The 18,037-nt window shown below is 53.5% G+C and overlaps 5 protein-coding genes across 5 annotated transcripts; 1 reads left to right on the top strand and 4 right to left on the bottom strand.

The window, feature by feature from the left end:
- Nucleotides 1–289: 289 nt before the first annotated feature.
- On the bottom strand, nt 290–1,107 carry J4E78_006097 (uncharacterized protein; the record flags this gene model as incomplete). The annotated part of the gene is made up of 3 exons (XM_049366711.1): nt 290–490; nt 548–781; nt 832–1,107. 3 exons carry the CDS (start codon nt 1,105–1,107, stop codon nt 290–292), a joined length of 711 nt encoding a protein of 236 aa, XP_049221417.1.
- A 5,426-nt stretch (nt 1,108–6,533) lies between these two features.
- On the bottom strand, nt 6,534–8,480 carry J4E78_006096 (uncharacterized protein; the record flags this gene model as incomplete). Its single annotated transcript, XM_049366710.1, has 4 exons — nt 6,534–6,921; nt 6,970–8,137; nt 8,233–8,271; nt 8,426–8,480. 4 exons carry the CDS (start codon nt 8,478–8,480, stop codon nt 6,534–6,536), a joined length of 1,650 nt encoding a protein of 549 aa, XP_049221416.1.
- A 2,865-nt stretch (nt 8,481–11,345) lies between these two features.
- Nucleotides 11,346–11,756, top strand: J4E78_006095 (uncharacterized protein; the record flags this gene model as incomplete). Its single annotated transcript, XM_049366709.1, has 1 exon — nt 11,346–11,756. One exon carries the CDS (start codon nt 11,346–11,348, stop codon nt 11,754–11,756), a length of 411 nt encoding a protein of 136 aa, XP_049221415.1.
- Nucleotides 11,757–12,614: 858 nt separating this feature from the next.
- J4E78_006094 (uncharacterized protein) lies at nt 12,615–14,066 on the bottom strand (the record flags this gene model as incomplete). Its single annotated transcript, XM_049366708.1, has 1 exon — nt 12,615–14,066. The coding sequence occupies one exon, from the start codon at nt 14,064–14,066 to the stop codon at nt 12,615–12,617; it is 1,452 nt and encodes a 483-aa protein (XP_049221414.1).
- Nucleotides 14,067–16,423: 2,357 nt separating this feature from the next.
- Nucleotides 16,424–17,707, bottom strand: J4E78_006093 (uncharacterized protein; the record flags this gene model as incomplete). Its single annotated transcript, XM_049366707.1, has 1 exon — nt 16,424–17,707. The coding sequence occupies one exon, from the start codon at nt 17,705–17,707 to the stop codon at nt 16,424–16,426; it is 1,284 nt and encodes a 427-aa protein (XP_049221413.1).
- Nucleotides 17,708–18,037: the final 330 nt, after the last annotated feature.

Genomic DNA, 18,037 nt, shown 5'->3' with positions numbered 1-18,037 from the left:
TTACAGTGGCTATGCCGCGCCGAGCATCCACTTCGACATTCGCGCGGGAACGGGGTAACAGCACAGCATCCAGCCGCCTCGCAGATTAAGGTAAGCGCATCTCGATGAAGCAGTTTGCGATGAAAACATTGACAAAGAAGTGATGATATGTACAGATGTATCCAAAAAACTTATTTACAAGAAAATATGAGCCGCACAGCGCCTTTCCATCTGTTCACCAATCCAGCTTCAGTTCCTTGGACAAAGCTGGACGCTGGACGCTGGACGCTGCCCGAAACGGCGGATCAGCTTAGCCAGAGCAGGTGCCAGCCTTTTTGGGCTCGCAGCCACCAGCACAACCAGTGTACATCTGGCACTTGGTCTTCGCATCAGCGCAGACGTTCTTGAGGGTAGCAGTGTCCCCGTAGTTGCTGTTAATACCAGCCAGCTCACCACCGTTGACCGCGGTCACGCCCTCGATGTAGACGTTGCGCTTGCATTGCTTAGAGCACTAGGATCGTGTAAGCGGATGTTCAGGAACCTGATCTTGATGATTGAAATCACTTACGTTTCCGCAAGAGCGGTAGAGCTTGCCGTAATCGTTGACATAGAAGTTGACGATGTTCACAGTTCCACATCCGTTGTGCTGAACGACTTTGTCGGATGCGTGGTAGGCGCCGCCACCGATGATCCAGGACTCCTTTCCAGCCTTGTCTTCTTTGATGGAAATGGCATCCTCGCAAACATCTTCGAACCAAACGAACTCAAGAGTGCAGTGGCCTTGGCAATGCACACCTTCCGCCTAAACATGTCTTAGTAGGTATCTACTTCAGGACTTGACCTGACACTTACCTGGTTCTTGCCGATGATCACGTTGCGCAGCGTAGCGCCTTCTTTGAGCAGGAAGACAGCGTCGGCAGCACCGCCCTCAGACTGACCAGAGCAAGCACCGCTACCACGGTCGAATCGGTACCACTGGCCATCGTAGGTTTGACCAGCAGCGACCTCAATGACTTTGCTATTGGTCTTGGTACCAACGGCTTTAGGGACACCTCCGGCGTATCCATTGCATCCAAGGGCAACAGGGAGGAGGGCCGTGGCCGCAGCGAGGATGCCTGCAAACTTCATGGTAAAGGATGGTGTTCGGGTTGAGAAAAAATTGATCGAAAGCGGAAGCTGGAATAGACGAAATGATAGAAAGAATGCTACTGGAGCCTTGGATATCGGAATGCTTCTGGCTGAAGGATAGAACCTTAACCGGTGGGATGTTCGCCGTTACTTATAGGGAGTTGAACCCCTTCTCTCCGCTCTATCCATAGCACGCTGAGGCAGCTTTGCCACGCCTTCTGCACTGCTAACCTCGCACCCTCAACTCAAGTCGTCTTACCACATTAGGACTTTCCTCCCCAATCTTTCCACGCTCATTCGCGGACTTCTATATCGATCCTGCCGAACGTCTTTCCGCCCGAGTCGCGCCATTGCCAAGACTTGTTACGGAGGCTTGGTGTAGAAGGATGCGCTTTGGAAGCGCACATCGGATAGTACCACGTGGTTTTGGTATGGTGATTGCACAAGTGAAACGCCCAGCAAACTCCGCCGTGCGTTGGCACTTGCATTATTAGGGCGACAGTGACATGCCATAGCGCAATGCTTAGCGCTGCAACCCTCCTCTCATTTCCTCTTCCATCATTACTTCCGCCAACTAGCATTTCGCCGGTTCTGTCCTGTATATCCGCTCTTGGTTTATTGAGGTACTATCGATAGCGGAAATACCACACGACTTGGTGTTTCCAGAGGGTTACGTTCCCCGCAGTATGACGGAGAATAGCGGAAAGTTGTGCGCTCTGAAGCTGTCTTGGTCACCGATATCAGCAAACCATCACCAGTAGCATGCCAGCCTTCCGACTCTGCTAGTTAATCTACGGGCAACTGATCACAGTCAAATACTGGCTTTGACCCTTCCTCCCTAGAGACACCGCACGGATACAGCCTAGAGAACTGGGCTAGCGATGGGAATCCCGCTTGCGGCGGGCCCTGGCAAACTAGGAAACACCGTCAGGAACGGTGTCTTGGTATGCATAAGACAACTCGAACTGTCGTTCATGGGAACACTGCGAAGGAACCGGCTCTCAACGATTCAAAAATTCACGCTGTTCATTGACGACGTCGCTTAGAATCGGCCTGATGAGCAATACTTTCTCCGCAGCTCACCTGGGCATGTTGCACGACTGCGACTGTATGAGAAAGACCATGACGCAGTAATAGGCTGCGGAGATTATTTAGCAAAGGCGCAGGATTCTGATGGGTACCGAAGGATGATGTCCTCCACCTTGTGGATACTGATCAGTAAACAGGTGAGAATTCCAAGACCAGGAGTTTCATGCGTTAATCAGAAGGACTCTAGGGCGTCGAAAAGACCGATCGATTGCAGAGTGGAAGATACATTCTCCGTTAACTCGTGCAGTGCACCACGCGATACAAGCCAAGCTCTTTACTTGCAAGGCGCGGGATAGCTACCCTGACTGGTGGACCTCGGGAGTGTTCAAAAAACGTTCATATGGGGTACATACTGGAGTACATGGTGGCGTGCATGCAGAGCGCATCGGCAGTGCGACGGCTTTGAAAACCCCGGATTTCGGAGAAAGCACTGCATCCTTTAGGAGAGGGGATGGTTGGGGTGTATAATTGCTCAGGTGTGGGACAATATGACAGACGCGCGAGCGATTCCACCAATCAGCGTCATGCACCTCCGCCTTACACAACTCTGCCGTTTACGACCGTCTCTCGCTGGCAGGCACCTTCAACTTGATGCTGAGTTTGCACTTTATATTGTCATCTGAAGCGCACTTACTCAATTTGTGGGTGCCCAACTTGTTGTGGAAAGTGGCGCAGCTTAGGCAGTGGCACGGGTGCGTGCTTTAGCGGGGTCAACGCACCCAAGAACCTCCAGCAACTCTTCTTCATCCTTCCTTCTAAGACATCCGAAGCTGAACATGTTCCATTTCCTTTCAAAATCACGAGAAAAAGGGTCTTCATCGGAACAAAGCCACAACTAGAGAGGACACCGAGTGGAGGGAGAGCCTCCAACCTCACCTCTACAGTCACATGCCGCGCGACGGTTCATTTTCCGAACGTACTCCAATGTCTTGTGTCAAAGGAATCTACTAGAGACCCAAACGCGGCGTTGGCATTCGGAAAGGAGGAGATTAAAGGCATCGTTATCCGGTTACCCGTTGTGCCCAGAAACGCACACATCCGCCAATTCTAGACCAAATTCTTACCCCAAGCTCGGCGCAGGGGTCAGAGTGCAGCCTTACTTTGTGGGCCCGCAGTAATCCTAACTTTGGTATAGCAGTTTTGGTTCAGGGCCGCATTGAGCCAGGAAACCGTAAGCATCCACCCTCACCCATCCATTATTGGCGACCAGCCTCATTTTCGTGATGTTTGCAGCCGAGTTGTCGCTACACGCAGCGCGTGGATTAGATACTACCACCAGGGGTTTGAGCCGCGTAAAAAAGTGCCTTTGCCCTTGTGTCATCTTGCGCAGCCTCGACTTCACATTATACCTTCGCATTCTGTTGAGATAAGGACAAATCGAGGGACAGCAATTCCATGGTTCGTGAATAACACGCTTTCTACGCACCGCATACCCACAAAACCCAATTTTGGAAGTTGTACAGACACGGAATGCACTCGAACTCTCATCCACGGTACTCATGATGCGGAGTCTTATGGTCATGCAGGATCACCCAGTCAAACAATCGTCTTCTGTGCGCACGTCGATTGTAAACAACACTCCTCTTCTCACACCTATTGAGACACTGGCCAGGGATTAACATCACAAATATGCCATTCAACTTCACATCATCCCTTTCAAAGTTCGTGCCTGTCTTCTTTGAGAGTCCAGTAGGTCACTGACTGTACACAGTAACCCGGACCATTCAGTATACAGCCTACGAGAGCTGAGGACGTCGCATATAGCAGCCCTTCCAACTGCATCCCAGGATGAAACATGCTGCATCTGCCTACATCTATACGATCCTTCTCACGAAGCCGTCACTGTGCTCATAACAGGCTGCTACCATCGCTTTGGCCGCAAATGTCTCGCAGACTACCTCGACAGCGAAAGCCCACGTAACAACAGTTGTCCCCAATGTCGACGAGAATGGTACAAACGACCACCTGCCTGGACGGCGCCACGAGACGTCAACGTCACGGAGAGTTTGCTAGGTTTGACCTTACCACAAGAGCCGGCGCTTGTCGAATCACGAGCGAGAGCTCATCGAACGCGAAACGTCTTGGAGCAGGAACGGGCTTCGAACAACGGAGTGATCAGTAGTCATCTGGATGAGATCTTTCGAAGACTGGACATGATTCAGGACATCAGTAGCGAGCAGCACACTTCCACGGCAGATACGCGCGTGCGTCTTCAAGCGGTTGTGCGCCGCGCCTCGAGAATTCACCGAGAACTTCAGTCTGCATATGAGAACAGTAGAGGGCCACAGACTTCATTTAACGAACGCGAAGCATTGTTAAGATCCCGCGAAAGAGAATTAGAGCAACGTGAGAGTGAGATCAGGCGGCAAGACAGAGTCACTAGGGAACTTGAGTTCCTCAGACGAATGGACTTGGGAAGAAGACTTGGACCCGGGCTTTGCGATGCCCAGTACTCTATGGCGAGTAGCGCAGATACTAGGGTGACATCTTCGCCTACGGTTCCTACGTCAGATGAGAGCCCAGAAACCGCCAACGCGTCTGCAAACACTAGGGAGGATGCTCACCAGCCACCTGCATCACCACAATCCGAAGACCCGATAAGCGCTCGTCAATACAACGCGTACTTACAGCACATCAGTCCGTCACACGACGACCCGCCCATGGTTCGCGAAAATCGAGAATCTTCAAACCCCGGTATGCCTGTCACACGTACAGAAAGAGATGAGCCTGTCGCATCCAGAGACGACGTGTGGACACGATCATATGAGTTGAAAAACCGGCCGCACCGCAGATTTCATGGCATTGACCATACCGAAGCTTTTGGACGAATGTCTAGAGCCTTGGAAAACTACTGTGAAAGCTTAAGTCCTGGGTCAACACAGCCAGCTACCGCCCCCACATCAACGCCTCCCCCGGTATCTCTTCGACGGCCGCAACTTCGCACGAGCCCTAATAGCGTTTCGAATAGGCATGAAGTGCCGGTAGATGCTGGGCCTTTTGTATCTCTCGATCCACGGAGAAATGCAGGCTACTGGCCGACGAGACTGAACTGAAGGGCGGCTTCACAAGTTGCGCGGAAGACTGCATAGCGCAACTACGCTGCAGGAAAACAGATATTGAAGCTTTGGCAGTATTTTTCGTGCTGGGACTATATTCAGTGACATCGCACGACGAATGGGAGAAAGGAGCGTCGTCGGAGAAATACTCCACTTACTGCCTACGTAGATTCTTGATCTGCAGAGGGTGTGTCTCATATTCTACGTACATGTATACAATAGGTTCTGTACTAATCACTCCCCAAATTATAATACAATGTAAGCAGTAACGCGTCATGATTTCCAACTGACTGCAGTGACGCGAAGGAAGGTCGCACACTTCATGCGAATTGGCGCGAACTTCAAAAAGACTTTATTGCGTTAGTCTTGATTGCTTCCCTATTGTATGTTGCTTAAAATGATGAGGATTTGTGAGCTCGTCTCCATATCCAACCAGGGTACAATAGGGAAACCAGGTTTGGTCCCAATGAAGCAGCGAATGAAAAATTTGAAATTGAACTCTTAATTTGCTTGTGGTATACATACAGATCCCACTTTGTCGAGCCATACTTGTACACCAATACGCATGCCGACAGGTATTCCCATTTCCTTTCTCTACGCCATAATCCCTGTTGTTATCGTAGACTCGAGAAACAAACGTTAGGACAAAGCTCTTGCGTTCAGAATACACCACCGGAAAGGAAAGGAAGGCTCGAAGCCAAGCATCCCGAACGCCGAGCGCAGCTCTAGACTGGCGCGCTACAGTAATAACAAAGAACGAAGAAAACGACCCGGTGTATAATCGCCGTTGAAACGCCAGTGAAATGTTGCCCTCGCACACACCGTATATACACACAAACGGCGGACAGGTTACTGAAGGAAATGGATGAAGAAAGTCGTCATCGCCGACTAGGAATAATCGTGTTCGCGTGCATGAGGTGCGTAGCCAGCCCCATGATTCCCTGCCGTTCCACCCACCCAGCCCGAGAGGGAAAAGTCGAAATTTAGTTTTGGTAACCCGAGTTGCAATCCCCTGGGTGTGAGGATGCAATAATGACGTAACGCCAAGCGCCGTCCATGCGTTGTGACAGAGACGACGATGCGTCAAGGAGTAGGAGAGGAAGGAGAAGGTTGGGTAGATTACAAGGTCGTACGGGTAGAGCATCGTGATCGTCGGAGCTGCGCATGCCCCACGCTTTGCGTCATTGCCATGATGCAGAGTCATGACAATGGCGGTGTACACGTGTAACATGGTCAGGCAGCTTGTTTACGCCCAGTTACCTGACAAGGTGAGTGACTGTCTCAGTACTTTGAAGGATACCGCCCGTTCTCTTGATCGTCGGGGCTGGAGTTCCTTTGGGGTTGGTATACGAACCGGTTCATCATCTGGCCTTGCTGCATCGGCATCATGTGTACGCCGTTGGGTTGCATCTGGGCGATGCCATATGGGTTTTGATGGCTGATATCGCTGCCGAGGAAGTTGTTCATAGCGGCGCCATGGAGGCCCTGAGCCTGCGACACTGGGCAGTCCTTGTGAGCTAGAAGAAGAGTCTTCAGGTTAACAATCTCTTCGCGAAGCTGAGTGACGGTAGCAGAGAGCGCGTCGTTCTCTGTACTAAAAAGTTCGACTTTAGCTTGGAGGTTGGCCAACCATTGCTTCTTGCGCTGTCGGCACTTGAGGGCAGCGACCCTGATACACGTTAGTAGCTTGAAGTTGGGATGGAGAGAAAAGACATACCTATTGCGCTCGAGGAAGTTCTTGCGCTTCTCCTCGTCGGTCATCTTGCGGCCCTTGCTATCGTACTCCTCCTCCTTGATGTTGTTCTCGTCATCAGAGTCGCCGTCGTCCATGTCGTCGCCCATGGGCTGGTTGGCGTTGCTCTTCTTTCTTGAGTTCTTGGGGCCGTCTTCAGCTTTGCGCTTGTTTCCGGCAGCTTGTTTGCCATTAGCGGCGCCCTTCTTCGCACGTGACCGTGTACCAGTCTTGTTTTGCTCACTCTGGCCGCTCTCTGAGAAGTCACCGGTCTCTGCAGATTGAACGCTGTTGATGGAACCCTTGGTGTCACGGCGGCCATGGTTGGCGTTGACGGGTTGGACGGGCATGTGCCCGGCGTTCATCGATTGCTGTTGGGGAGCCATCGAGTAGGGTGGCTGGTTGTTGCGTGCAGCGCCGTTTTGGCTGGCAAAGGACAGCAGGTCGTTAGCGGCACTACTGACGTCATGGTTGGGATATGGTTCGTTCTGGGCGCGCTGTTGTGGCTGCTGCGCCTGCTGGTAGTTGTTGTTAGGGCGGTCCATTCCTGCGGTCGCGGCTTCGGGCTGCGACGTGGGCGCGTTGGAGGTGGCTTTGTTGTTGTTAGCTTGGTGTTGAGCAGCGGCGCGCAGAGCAGACTGCTGGAAGTCGGCAGTACCAGGTGTCACGCCAGCACTTTGGAGATTGAAGATGGCTTGGGTGTTCGGGCTAGGAGCTGGGAACATGGAACCACCGCCGCCAGGAGTAAGGCCGGTGCGGAGAGAGGATTCGTTCGGGGTTGGGAAGCCTCGGAATGACTCGCTAAAATAATCTGTCTGTCCAGTCGGCCCGCTCAGCATAGCAGGGCTCAAGGGTCCTGCGCGTAAGCCCTGCCACCCCGGTGTGATGCCCGGTAGGGGTGATGGTGACGTAATGTTCGCAACGGGCGGAAGAATAGGTCGGCCTCCAGGTGTCTGTAGGTTGCCAGACTCGCCGCCAAAGGACTGCTCGAAGACGTTTGGCTCGAGCGAGAAGGGGTTGTGGACGGTGTTGAAGTAGTCGGGAGTATCGCCAGTGGTCGAGGGCGCGGGCTTTGGTGGAGGCGCCAACGGCTGGGCATTGGTGGTTGCGGGTTTGGCAGCGTCTGCGTTGGTGGCCGCTTCGGTGGTCGCAGCTGGGGGTGGGTTAGCATCGTGTGCTGGTGGACGACGAGATGGATGCAAAGCGACAGTTGACAGTCGACGGTGATGTTGGGACGGGACTACTTACGCTGTACCTTGGGCGACGACTCGGCCTTTACTGGCTCAGCTGATCACGGTGTTAGTAATGCTTGCATGTGTGATGGTGTGACGGCGAGGATGACGACGATGCATGCGCGCGCGACGCAGGCAGGGAAAGGGGAGGCGTGGGAAGCAGCAGCGGTGAGGGCGTCACGGGGCAGCAGCGACGGGGGCATACACACCTTCAGTCTTGGTGACGGTAGGAAGAGATGTTTTGCTGTCCTTGGGAGAGGACATCTTGGAGGACGGGGAGGAGGTTCGAGCGGTTTGGGTTGCGGCTGCCATACTTTGGGGTGGTGACGTAGGGGTGGTGTCCTGGTCGATCGCTTGTGGTACCGGGCCTTGACCTCTCTTCGCTCGCTCGCTCACACGCACGCGATTCGGCTTCTCTCGACGGTTTTGGGCGCACACGGGCGACTCGAGCACAATAGCACCTGTGCTGTTCGGCGGAGCTGTCAGCGCACGGAATTACAGGTGCAGGCACGATGCGACGGGCTGGGTGCAGGCAGACGACGGGCGCAAAGGGCTGTCGCAGACGCTGGGAACGTGGCAAAGTCGGCAGCGCAGATAACAACAGCGGCGGCAGCGGCAGGGCAGGGCAGGGCGACACGACTACGTACCTCAGCAAAAGGAATCGAGCGCGGCAGATGCGGGGTCGAGCCGTCTCAATCCGATGAATATCGATATTGTTGACCGCCGGCTCTGTCGTCGCAAAGCTGGTGTCTGCTTGTCAAAACCAATAGTGACGTCAAGCCCCTGTGGTGACGCTCGCAGCCGTCGCAGTCTCTAGACCTACACGCGCGCTGACTCTGCACGACTCTAGGCAATCCGGGGCTGTGGAAGCGCGTGATGGATGTTCCTGATCTCAATGAGGCTCAAACCGGCGTTGACGGGGATTGTGCTCGTGGTGACGATGACAGTGAGGCGTTCGGCGATGAGGTCAGAGGACAGGACGAGCGAGCAATTTCTGGGAGTGACGCAGCTGTGCCAAGCGCATAACGTGATTTCTTGGGTTCGTAATCAAACCCGGCCGCTAGTCCGCTCTGAGGGCCAATCACTGCAGCCGAGGCCCCACCGCCTTCGCTGGTCCGCCGATCCGCAGCCCCTTTTGGCTCGCCTGCCACGAGACGCTTTCCGGCACTGGTCCCGTCGAAGCACCCCAGCCTTCCATTCACTGCAAGGACTATTCCCGCCCACCGCATTTTCCTCTCCACCAGCACGCTGCGATAAGACACACGTAGGAAGTTGATAATGCATCGTTCACAATGACAGCATCGACGCCTGCTACCACTCCCATCCCTGCCTCTCCACCCGCAGGGAAGGAACCTCGAAGCTACTGGAGCCGACACTCTGCAACGGCCAGCGGATCTGATTCTGCCAGGTGCCGGTCCCGTTCCAGACCTCGATTCACGCATGTTTCGCCGATCTACATCGTCTACTCGCATCGGCAAAGTACCAGCCCTCGCGCGGACTTCGCAACCGCTGTCCCAATCACACCATGCCAAAGTTTCATCGCCTTATTTTTCCCGATGCTCATCGAGATCGTGATGTCGATGTTGTTTAATGCAACAAGCGTGGAATGCAGGAGTCGGATGTTTGGCATTCTGTAATCAACAAGTGGGTGGCAGGGCGATGCCAGCCTCCACACCCTAAAGACGTATCACGAACGTTAGGGACGACGGCTTTCCGCTTCCCCGTACCTTCCTGCTTCTTGCTGCTTGGCCGCATGGGTCTGGCTCATGCGACGACCAACTATCCGCACGTAGCGCATGAGCGTGCAGCAGGTGTAGAGCAAAGCTTAATTGTGACGTAGTTATTGACCTTTGATCTCCACTGGCGTACAACACTGCTGTAGAGCCGTCTAGTGTCGCCAGACTTGCAAACCGAGGGATACACTTCTGCTTCTTCACCATCAGAGGTGTTTTGCCTAGCTTCCATTTGAAACTCACACTATTGGTGATGCTTTTGGTCGCTACTACGACACCAATCGGATGCAACTCCATCTACACCAGAACATGCTTTTACTTCCGACTACACATGAGATTTGATAGCTTATGATATTGTCAAATACATTCGAATAGTCTGATAGGTCTGAGGTGTAAATGAAACGGCATTGAGGAATGAGTAATATTGATCGAAGGCAAATCAACTTCCAAGTACATGACAGGTCGAAATATTCGATGTGAAAGGGGTCTTCTTTTCTACTGACTGGATACAAGTAAAGAGAAAAGTATTTCTGGAAACACATGAAGCAAAAGCCAAACATAACTTGCTTCAGCTAAATATCGACACACTAGATGTACAGCTTTGCAAGGTATGATTTAGCATATAATGTACAATATTTTCCTCTTTCCATAAACAGATGATGTCGAAGGATTATCACACAACAATCAAGATGCTCAGGGTCCATATTCTCGAACATCACCCTCTCTAATCCATCTTAATGTTCTTTTACCTAGGCATCTCTATGCGGGTGCTGTATCGTCTCTATAAACTGTGAGCCTCCGCTACGACTTACACAGGAATGTGGCAACGAAATGGAGAAGAGATTCGTGGCACCATTTGCCTGAAATCACACATCAGGAAGAGGGTGCGATGGCTATATGGTAACGAATACCCGACAGTGTGCACAAGGGCAGAAGAAGGAGAAGTAACCATGGATGTATTCCAAGTAACCAAGTGGTAGAGCAGGTCTTTTGTTCGGCCAGTGCAAATTACATTTAGGCCACCAAAGGGGATTTTGCACATCAACAAAGTCAAAATAACACATTCGCGTCGGACGTTGTCGATTTTAGGTACGCGGCGTCCGGCGCGTAGTACAGCATCGGGGAGCTCCGAAGTGGGCTGGAGGGGTAGCTACCGCGTACAACAGTAGGAAGGTACCGCACGTCTCTCTTCGCGCAATTGTCATATCTACACTCACAAACACTCGTTCTGTTCAACCTTCCCAGATATAAACATCTTCAACCGACTTCTACGCACACATCCACACGTCTTCACACTTTCCCGATACCTCCAACCCACCACACCCGCATGTCCAACACGCACCGCATCACCGCCCTCACAAACCACCTCTCCCCACCCACAACCTCCACCGCAAAGATGTCCACCCCCGAGAAGAAACCCCCAATAACCTGCCACGTCCTCGACACAACCCTCGGGCGCCCCGGCCCCAACATCCCCGTAACCCTCACCCTGCACCCTACAACCACCACAGCCACAGAAACCGCAACGAAGTTTAGCGGCCTCACAAACGCCGACGGCCGCGTAACCGCCTGGACACCTTCAACGCCCTTCTCCTCTGCGAGTCTGGAAGAAGTGTTCGCGCAAGAGGGTGATCAAAAGTACAGTTTGACATTTGATACTGAGCGCTACTTTGGGGAGAGGGGGGTTAAGACGTTTTTCCCGGAGGTGGAGGTCAAGTTTCTTGTGAGGCAGGAGGCGAAGGGCGAGCATTATCATGTGCCGGTGTTGTTGGGGCCGTTTGGGTATACGACGTATCGGGGGAGTTGAGGAGTTGGATGGGTGAATAGGTGGGAGGTGGGAGGTGCGCACGGGTATAGAGAGGAGGAATGGGTTGGAAGTCAAGGTAATTACATCTTGACTGTTTGTCAATCTCGAGTCCAGGACATTGGTGTCACGATTCTGTCTTCGAGGTACAGCGGGAACCTGCGTTCAGTGTGCTTCCATCTCCCAACGGTTGGGCAACACAAAGTGCGACAGTGTACATGAGCAGAGATCCGCGTAGAACACGCGCACCAATACTCTGGGTCGATTCGTCTCACAGAGCGGCTACGACACGGCTGTCTGTGCACTCGATACATGCCAGTGCTATATCGAGAACACGTTGAAACCCGCAAGGAGTCCAAGCTCCATTGCAACTGTCTACACTCACGTCACTCAAGCACCACGTACAAGTTCAACGATGATGGTGATGTGGTATCAATTCTTCATTCGCACCTATCTCCCCCCTCATCCCAGCCCATCCATATCACCCAGCTTCGGGCGCTCACTGGCTCGCTCGCTCAGCGCTCGAATACATACATACAGGAATATAAAAACCGTGCGGTGATCATCGCACCACGTCCGTCAGAGCTAGACGTTAAGTTGAAAAGATCAGAATCAGATCATGACAGAATAAAAGATGCTTGGATATCAATGAACGAAAAAACACGGAAAGTGTGACTAATGCATCCGAGATGCCAGATCTCGGCCGTCGTAATGCCTAGATCCAGAGAAGAGAAATGTATAGGAAATGGTGTGGGTGCCGCAGTGGCTGGATATCTTCGCAGATTTAACATAGATGGTGCCCAGTTCGCTGAAGCTGGGTAAAGTAGACGCCGTTGAAATCAGCGATATAGAATTCATCATTTATAACCCGCTCTTGTGGTTGTCGGAGAACGGGCTCTGGTCCCTTCTGTTGGAGACAGTGCTGCCGCGTTTTGACGCCGATGACTCCTCTACAATGGGTGTCATCGGTGTGCGAAGGCCGAGCGAGGTGTCGTATGAAGTGATGCGGGAAGACATGATGGGTCGCGGTGGTTCGAGTGACGAGCTATCTGCGAAAGGACTTCGGTCCATGGTGGGTGTGCCATCCCGGGAGTCAGGGTATGGTGAGCCGCGATCACTGCCCGAGTTGCTACGAAGTAGTGTTTGTCGTGCGCGTACGTGGTCATCGTCGGATTCGTCCCCAGAGTCAGATGCTAAGCTTCCTCTTCGTGCACGCGAGTGGGCAGCACCGTCATCTGATGAGGCGGTAGAGTAGCCGGTGAGTGGGCGCGCAGAGGGTACGAGGACTTCGGGTGTGTTGACGAGTGTTCGGTCTGCGCTTGTTGTCGAGTTTGATGAGCTCTTGGGTGGTGTGATGTCGGAGCTCCTCTTCTTGGTGATGTTGAGGGCACGGACAGGGCCAAGTTGTGCGGTGCTTCGGACGGAGTTTGCGGGGCTGATGCCAGGCATGTGAATGCGGATGGGCTTCACGGTGTGCTTGGGGTCGATTGAAGGTACAGGTGGTGTCTCCATGCTGGGTGTCTCTGCCGGGCTGTTGGTCGCAGTCGACTTGACGCTGACGACAGCTGCCTTGCCGCGTACGATGGTCTGAGCTGGGAGAGGAGATACAATGGCGTTTTGCCGGTACATGGTCGATGCAACGCTGCCTCGTTGGGCGAGACTGGGAGCGATGCTTGTGCGGCCGGCGGTGCTGGCAGACATCATGGAGTCGCGGAAGTCGGGAACGAAGAAGTGCTGGTCGGCGGTCGAGTACGGGGTGCTCATGCCAGACGAAGGCGACATGGCAGGAATCGGAGGCACGGGAGGGACGAGCAGGTCGGGCGATCCGGGGCCTGAGCGGTTCGTGACGCCGGGGATGTAGGCGATCTGGATGATGTTGGAGGCGCGGGTGAGGACGGACGAGGCCATCGAGGCAACGGTGTGTGTCGACGCGCGCGCGCTCCGCCGTGACTGGAAGTCGTTCTCGGCCTTCTCTTGCGCCGTCATGTCGACATCCTGCCATTCGCTGCGCTGGGACATGGGCCGCCTCTTTCCCTTTAGGCAGTACTTCCATACGATGAATGTGAGGATGGCGATGAAGGCGATTCCGCCAATGACTCCTCCGGCAATGGCGCCGACGTTTGGCTTGCTAGCAGGAGCGTCGCCTGCCGTGGGGTCGGGCTGGCAGCCGACGGAGGCGCACTGGTCGCACGTTCGTGAGTTCTGGACGCAGACCTCGTTGGCTCTGCACTTGATGCCCTCGCAGGACAGTGCAGCCGTCTCACATGCGACGCATCGCTTTTCTATCCGGAAGACATTCTCAGCGTCTGGCATCGTGTTAGCGGGCTGTCATATGCAGTCACGTCGCTGCAGGGTCGCAGATCGTACCTCTGAGCGCACGGATGGACATGGCAACGGTGGATGGGGTGGTTAGGGGATCAGCAACCCCAGGTGAAGAAGCAACGAGGGCCAGCTGTCAGCTATGGGCGCACCCGGTGGTGTGCGACGCGGATCGTGAAGAGTCGTACGGCGGAAATAGCACGGTGCGACGGTTTTGAGCGGTTCGAGGTGCCTGGTGACGGGGACAAAGAAAGCAGGCGAGAATAGACGGCGCTACGGAGAATGGGAAGGTGCGAAGGGTGGCGGGCGAAGTCTTGTACGGCGGCGCGAAGGGTGGTAACGAGTGACTGGGGACAAAGGCGACGCAACAAAGAAGCAAAAGCTGTGATGCGGCGCAAAGGTGGTGAGGAACCTGAGGACGAGGGCGCAGTAGCGTGGTCAGACGGGCGTGGCTCTTGGGTGTTGGGGCGCCGGCTGGGGTGGGCCGCGCGTGTTTCGTCAAGGCGAGCTGGGGCCTGAGGGTGAGGTGTGCCGACGGGCGACAATGTCGATGGGCACGCGAAAATGTCCGAAACGCTCTTTCTTTTTGTCGCTGCCTCAGAGCTGCGATCGTCGTGCACTCGACCTGGCCGTTGCGGAGGGGGAGACTGTTACAGACAATGTTGCTGCTCTCTTTGAAGCACCTGACTGGGGACCCAAGCCACGGCCGTTCTGGGCCAAGCGGCCCTCGTGTGCATAACCTTAATCTATTTATTGCAGCCTCAACCGGGCGACCGAACGCCTCCAGCTGCCTCACCACCAGCGCCCATATCACGGCCTCGCCCGGCCTCATCTATTCACATTCCGCGCATCGCTTTCTTTCATCTGCTCTCGCACGCCGTTCGACGGATTTGCACTCATCTGCTGCTGGCGCTGACCGGGACTTGCTGACCTCAGGTACGGGATCCAGCCGCTAGCAGAGCCTCCCGCACCCTCATTGGCCCTTCGCTCTTGGGTAAATAGTCAATTGCGCGTCTAGATTCATCTCTCCGCAGCGGCCAATATATCGAGCATCCACCTTATCTCCCACCACGTGCAGCCTCCTTCACCCATCCATACTACTGGATATCACTCCCAACTGCTTACCCATTCACGGCGACACCTCCAACTCCGCGCAAGCCACTTCAAGCCTCAGGCTACATGTATCCGTTTCCTCTCACAGAAACATGTCAGCCAAGCTCCACCCACCTGCAACACTTCTCTGGTCCAGCACCTGCCAGGTCCAACACCGCCGCAGGTATCGCACCAGCACGACTGCTGCCCGCCTGATGTGCCAGGCACACTGGCTGCCCTACTAACATGCATGCGAAACACGACGAACCACGGCCGACCATATTTACCCTTTTCTGTGGGGTTAACCCGCATCCGCCCTTTCATTTCCCCAACCCAGCCACTCACAACAGGGCCTGTGAAACTTTTGTACCACCATCCGCTGTTATCGCGATGGGTGTATTATGGGGTCTCCCTTGCGCTACCCATCGCTGATTATCTCCCGCTGCTGATCGAAAAGTCGAGACCGTGGCTTGGTGACACTGCGCGCTCACTGGCAGGTTTGCCGTTGCTGACATCCGAGATTTGCCAGACTGTGATATAGGTGTCGAGTATTAACATTCGCAAGAAGCAATCACTACATCAAACTCTCAACCCCTAATCAGAGCTCGCTACTGACCACACATCCTCGGCCGTCTTCTCGTTGATAATCCCGCAGTATAGTGGAGGTCCTTTTTATCGTACTTCACTCACCAACAACTGCATAACCTCGGCTGAATCCTCGCCCTCGGGTGACATCTTGCAGTGCAGCAGAAGTTACTTTTCGGACTACTCCATGCTTCACAGGGTCTTGAGCTCAACGGACTTCCGATCTGACCCACCCATGATGACGGACGAGGCGGTCCGCCACCGGGTACACTTGAAACGGCTATCTACCCGTGGTCAAAGACTATCACGTCCATTCGCTGTCCGAGGGGTGTGACCCCTCCGGCGGTCACTATTGCCACTGTTCTTCTGTTGCCCTGTGAGCATCGGGTACGATGTCATCTCTGTCTATTGTTTCGTTGTCCGACGGAGTGATGTATCTTCACCATCTAGTAGCACGCCTTGCGTATCAGTGTCAATGAAAGACCCTGTGGATGAACTCTCGTAGCCGGAAACAAGCTGCACGAATGATTTAAAGTGTTGGCTGAGCACGTTGGTGTTATTTGTACATGGCTAAGCACCTACGCTCTGCAAGAAACACATACATCCCTAAAGATGGTTTGCAGCGCGGACGGAGGTCATATAGTTCATGATGTACCTTCCTTCATAGCTGCATCTCACACGCTCAACCCAACAAACGGATATGCAAGAGCGCCTAGACTCCACGACGAATCTGCCGCTTTCGTCTTGTACTGATCAAGAGCATCAGACAATTGCCCTCGCCAATCATCCCCAGCAAAGCTCTGCACCTGCAGCTCATTCATCCATACCCTGCGCCTAGAATCTGAAATCAAACAGCCCAGATGCAAATGATCCAAACGCGGTAGCACCTCCTCCTCTTTAGCAACGCGGCTCAAAATGTGCCACCACGTGTTATAGGGATCTGAATTCATGATGTACCTCAGACTTAACGATCTCAGCGTATTCGCTGCCGGCTGCAGGAGCGTAAGGAGGTCGTCGCCGTTCATGATCCGCATAACGGAAAGTTTACACTCCTCCAACTTTTCAAAGTGGCAATGCCGTGCCATTTCCCCAAACACATCCATTTCCAAGATGCTGTAACAGCTCAGTTCCAAGTTCCTTACATTCCGTGCTTTAGCCAGGAAGCGTACCACGAACGGCGCGCGTGTAGTGTCTATCTCGAAGCCTGAGACTGAAGAGCGGAGATCCCGGAGATGCAGTTGTAGCGTGTCCAGCTTTTCAAACGCATGGTCGAAGTAGCGGAGCGAAGGAGCCAGCGTTTCCAACTTGCCGATACTGACTGCGCCGAAGGCTTTGTCGCTGTCTACCTGAATGCGTCGAACCAGCACTTTGGATTCCGCAATCGCAGCCATGGTGGAGACAAATGGCCGCGACATCTCTTGCTGGCTGCTCTTGCAATACCGAGTACAGAACTTTGCGTATTTCTCGTGCATGCCTTCGTACGCAAATGTGATGGAGTCCAGACGTTCCAGTCTTTCGAAAATAGTCACCAGGCTTTTGCGATCGAATCTTGTTTCGCTGAAGAACTTGGCTATTTCTTCTGACACCGTGTAATCGGCGATATATTGTGCTTCGAGATCGCGGGTAGCTGATGCGGTACCATATGGCGTAGCAATGCCCTGTGTTTCTGCGATACGTATTTGTGCTTGCCAAAGATGGATTGAGTGGCGAGGTGTGGCGTCGACAATGAGGTGTTGGATGGCGTTGCCGAAATGTTGGTGCGATGTTATTTCCAGTAATATGGAAAAGGCGGATTGGGTCCATTGGAGGGTGTGTTTGCGGAAGAAACGGTCTTTGAATACATGGGAGATTTGTTTGCTCAGAGATGGGCTGGTGAGGCGGAGTGAACGACTGTTTGGGAGGTCCAGGTAGGTGGTTATGTGCTCGATTAATTCCGTGGGCAGGCGTGACAATGCCATTGCTCTCAGTGCTATTTCCGACGATGATCTATGGGACGGATGTTGATAAGATGAATGAGGCAATCACCAAACGTCTGTGGAGGCAAAGAGGCGGGGAACCTGCTGCATGTTGACGATGCACTAACCGATTCCGGTATCGTACATGCATTATTCGGGAAGGCACGATGGACTGCGCATGCTTAATCTCATTCGTCTTGTATTTTGTTCTGCCGAGTACCACTAGTATCGACTTTCCACAAAAATGCTTCCTTGCGACCGTTTTGATATGTACAGTTGTGGCAGTAAAGGTAGCTCTTTCAGACCTGCAGGTAACCACTGCAAAGACGAAAA

The sequence above is a fragment of the Alternaria triticimaculans genome (assembly GCF_023758025.1).
Source record: "Alternaria triticimaculans strain BMP 0046 chromosome Unknown scaffold_8, whole genome shotgun sequence".
In the NCBI taxonomy this organism is placed as follows: Eukaryota; Fungi; Ascomycota; class Dothideomycetes; order Pleosporales; family Pleosporaceae; genus Alternaria; species Alternaria triticimaculans.
This window is presented reverse-complemented; position numbering and strand designations above follow the sequence as displayed.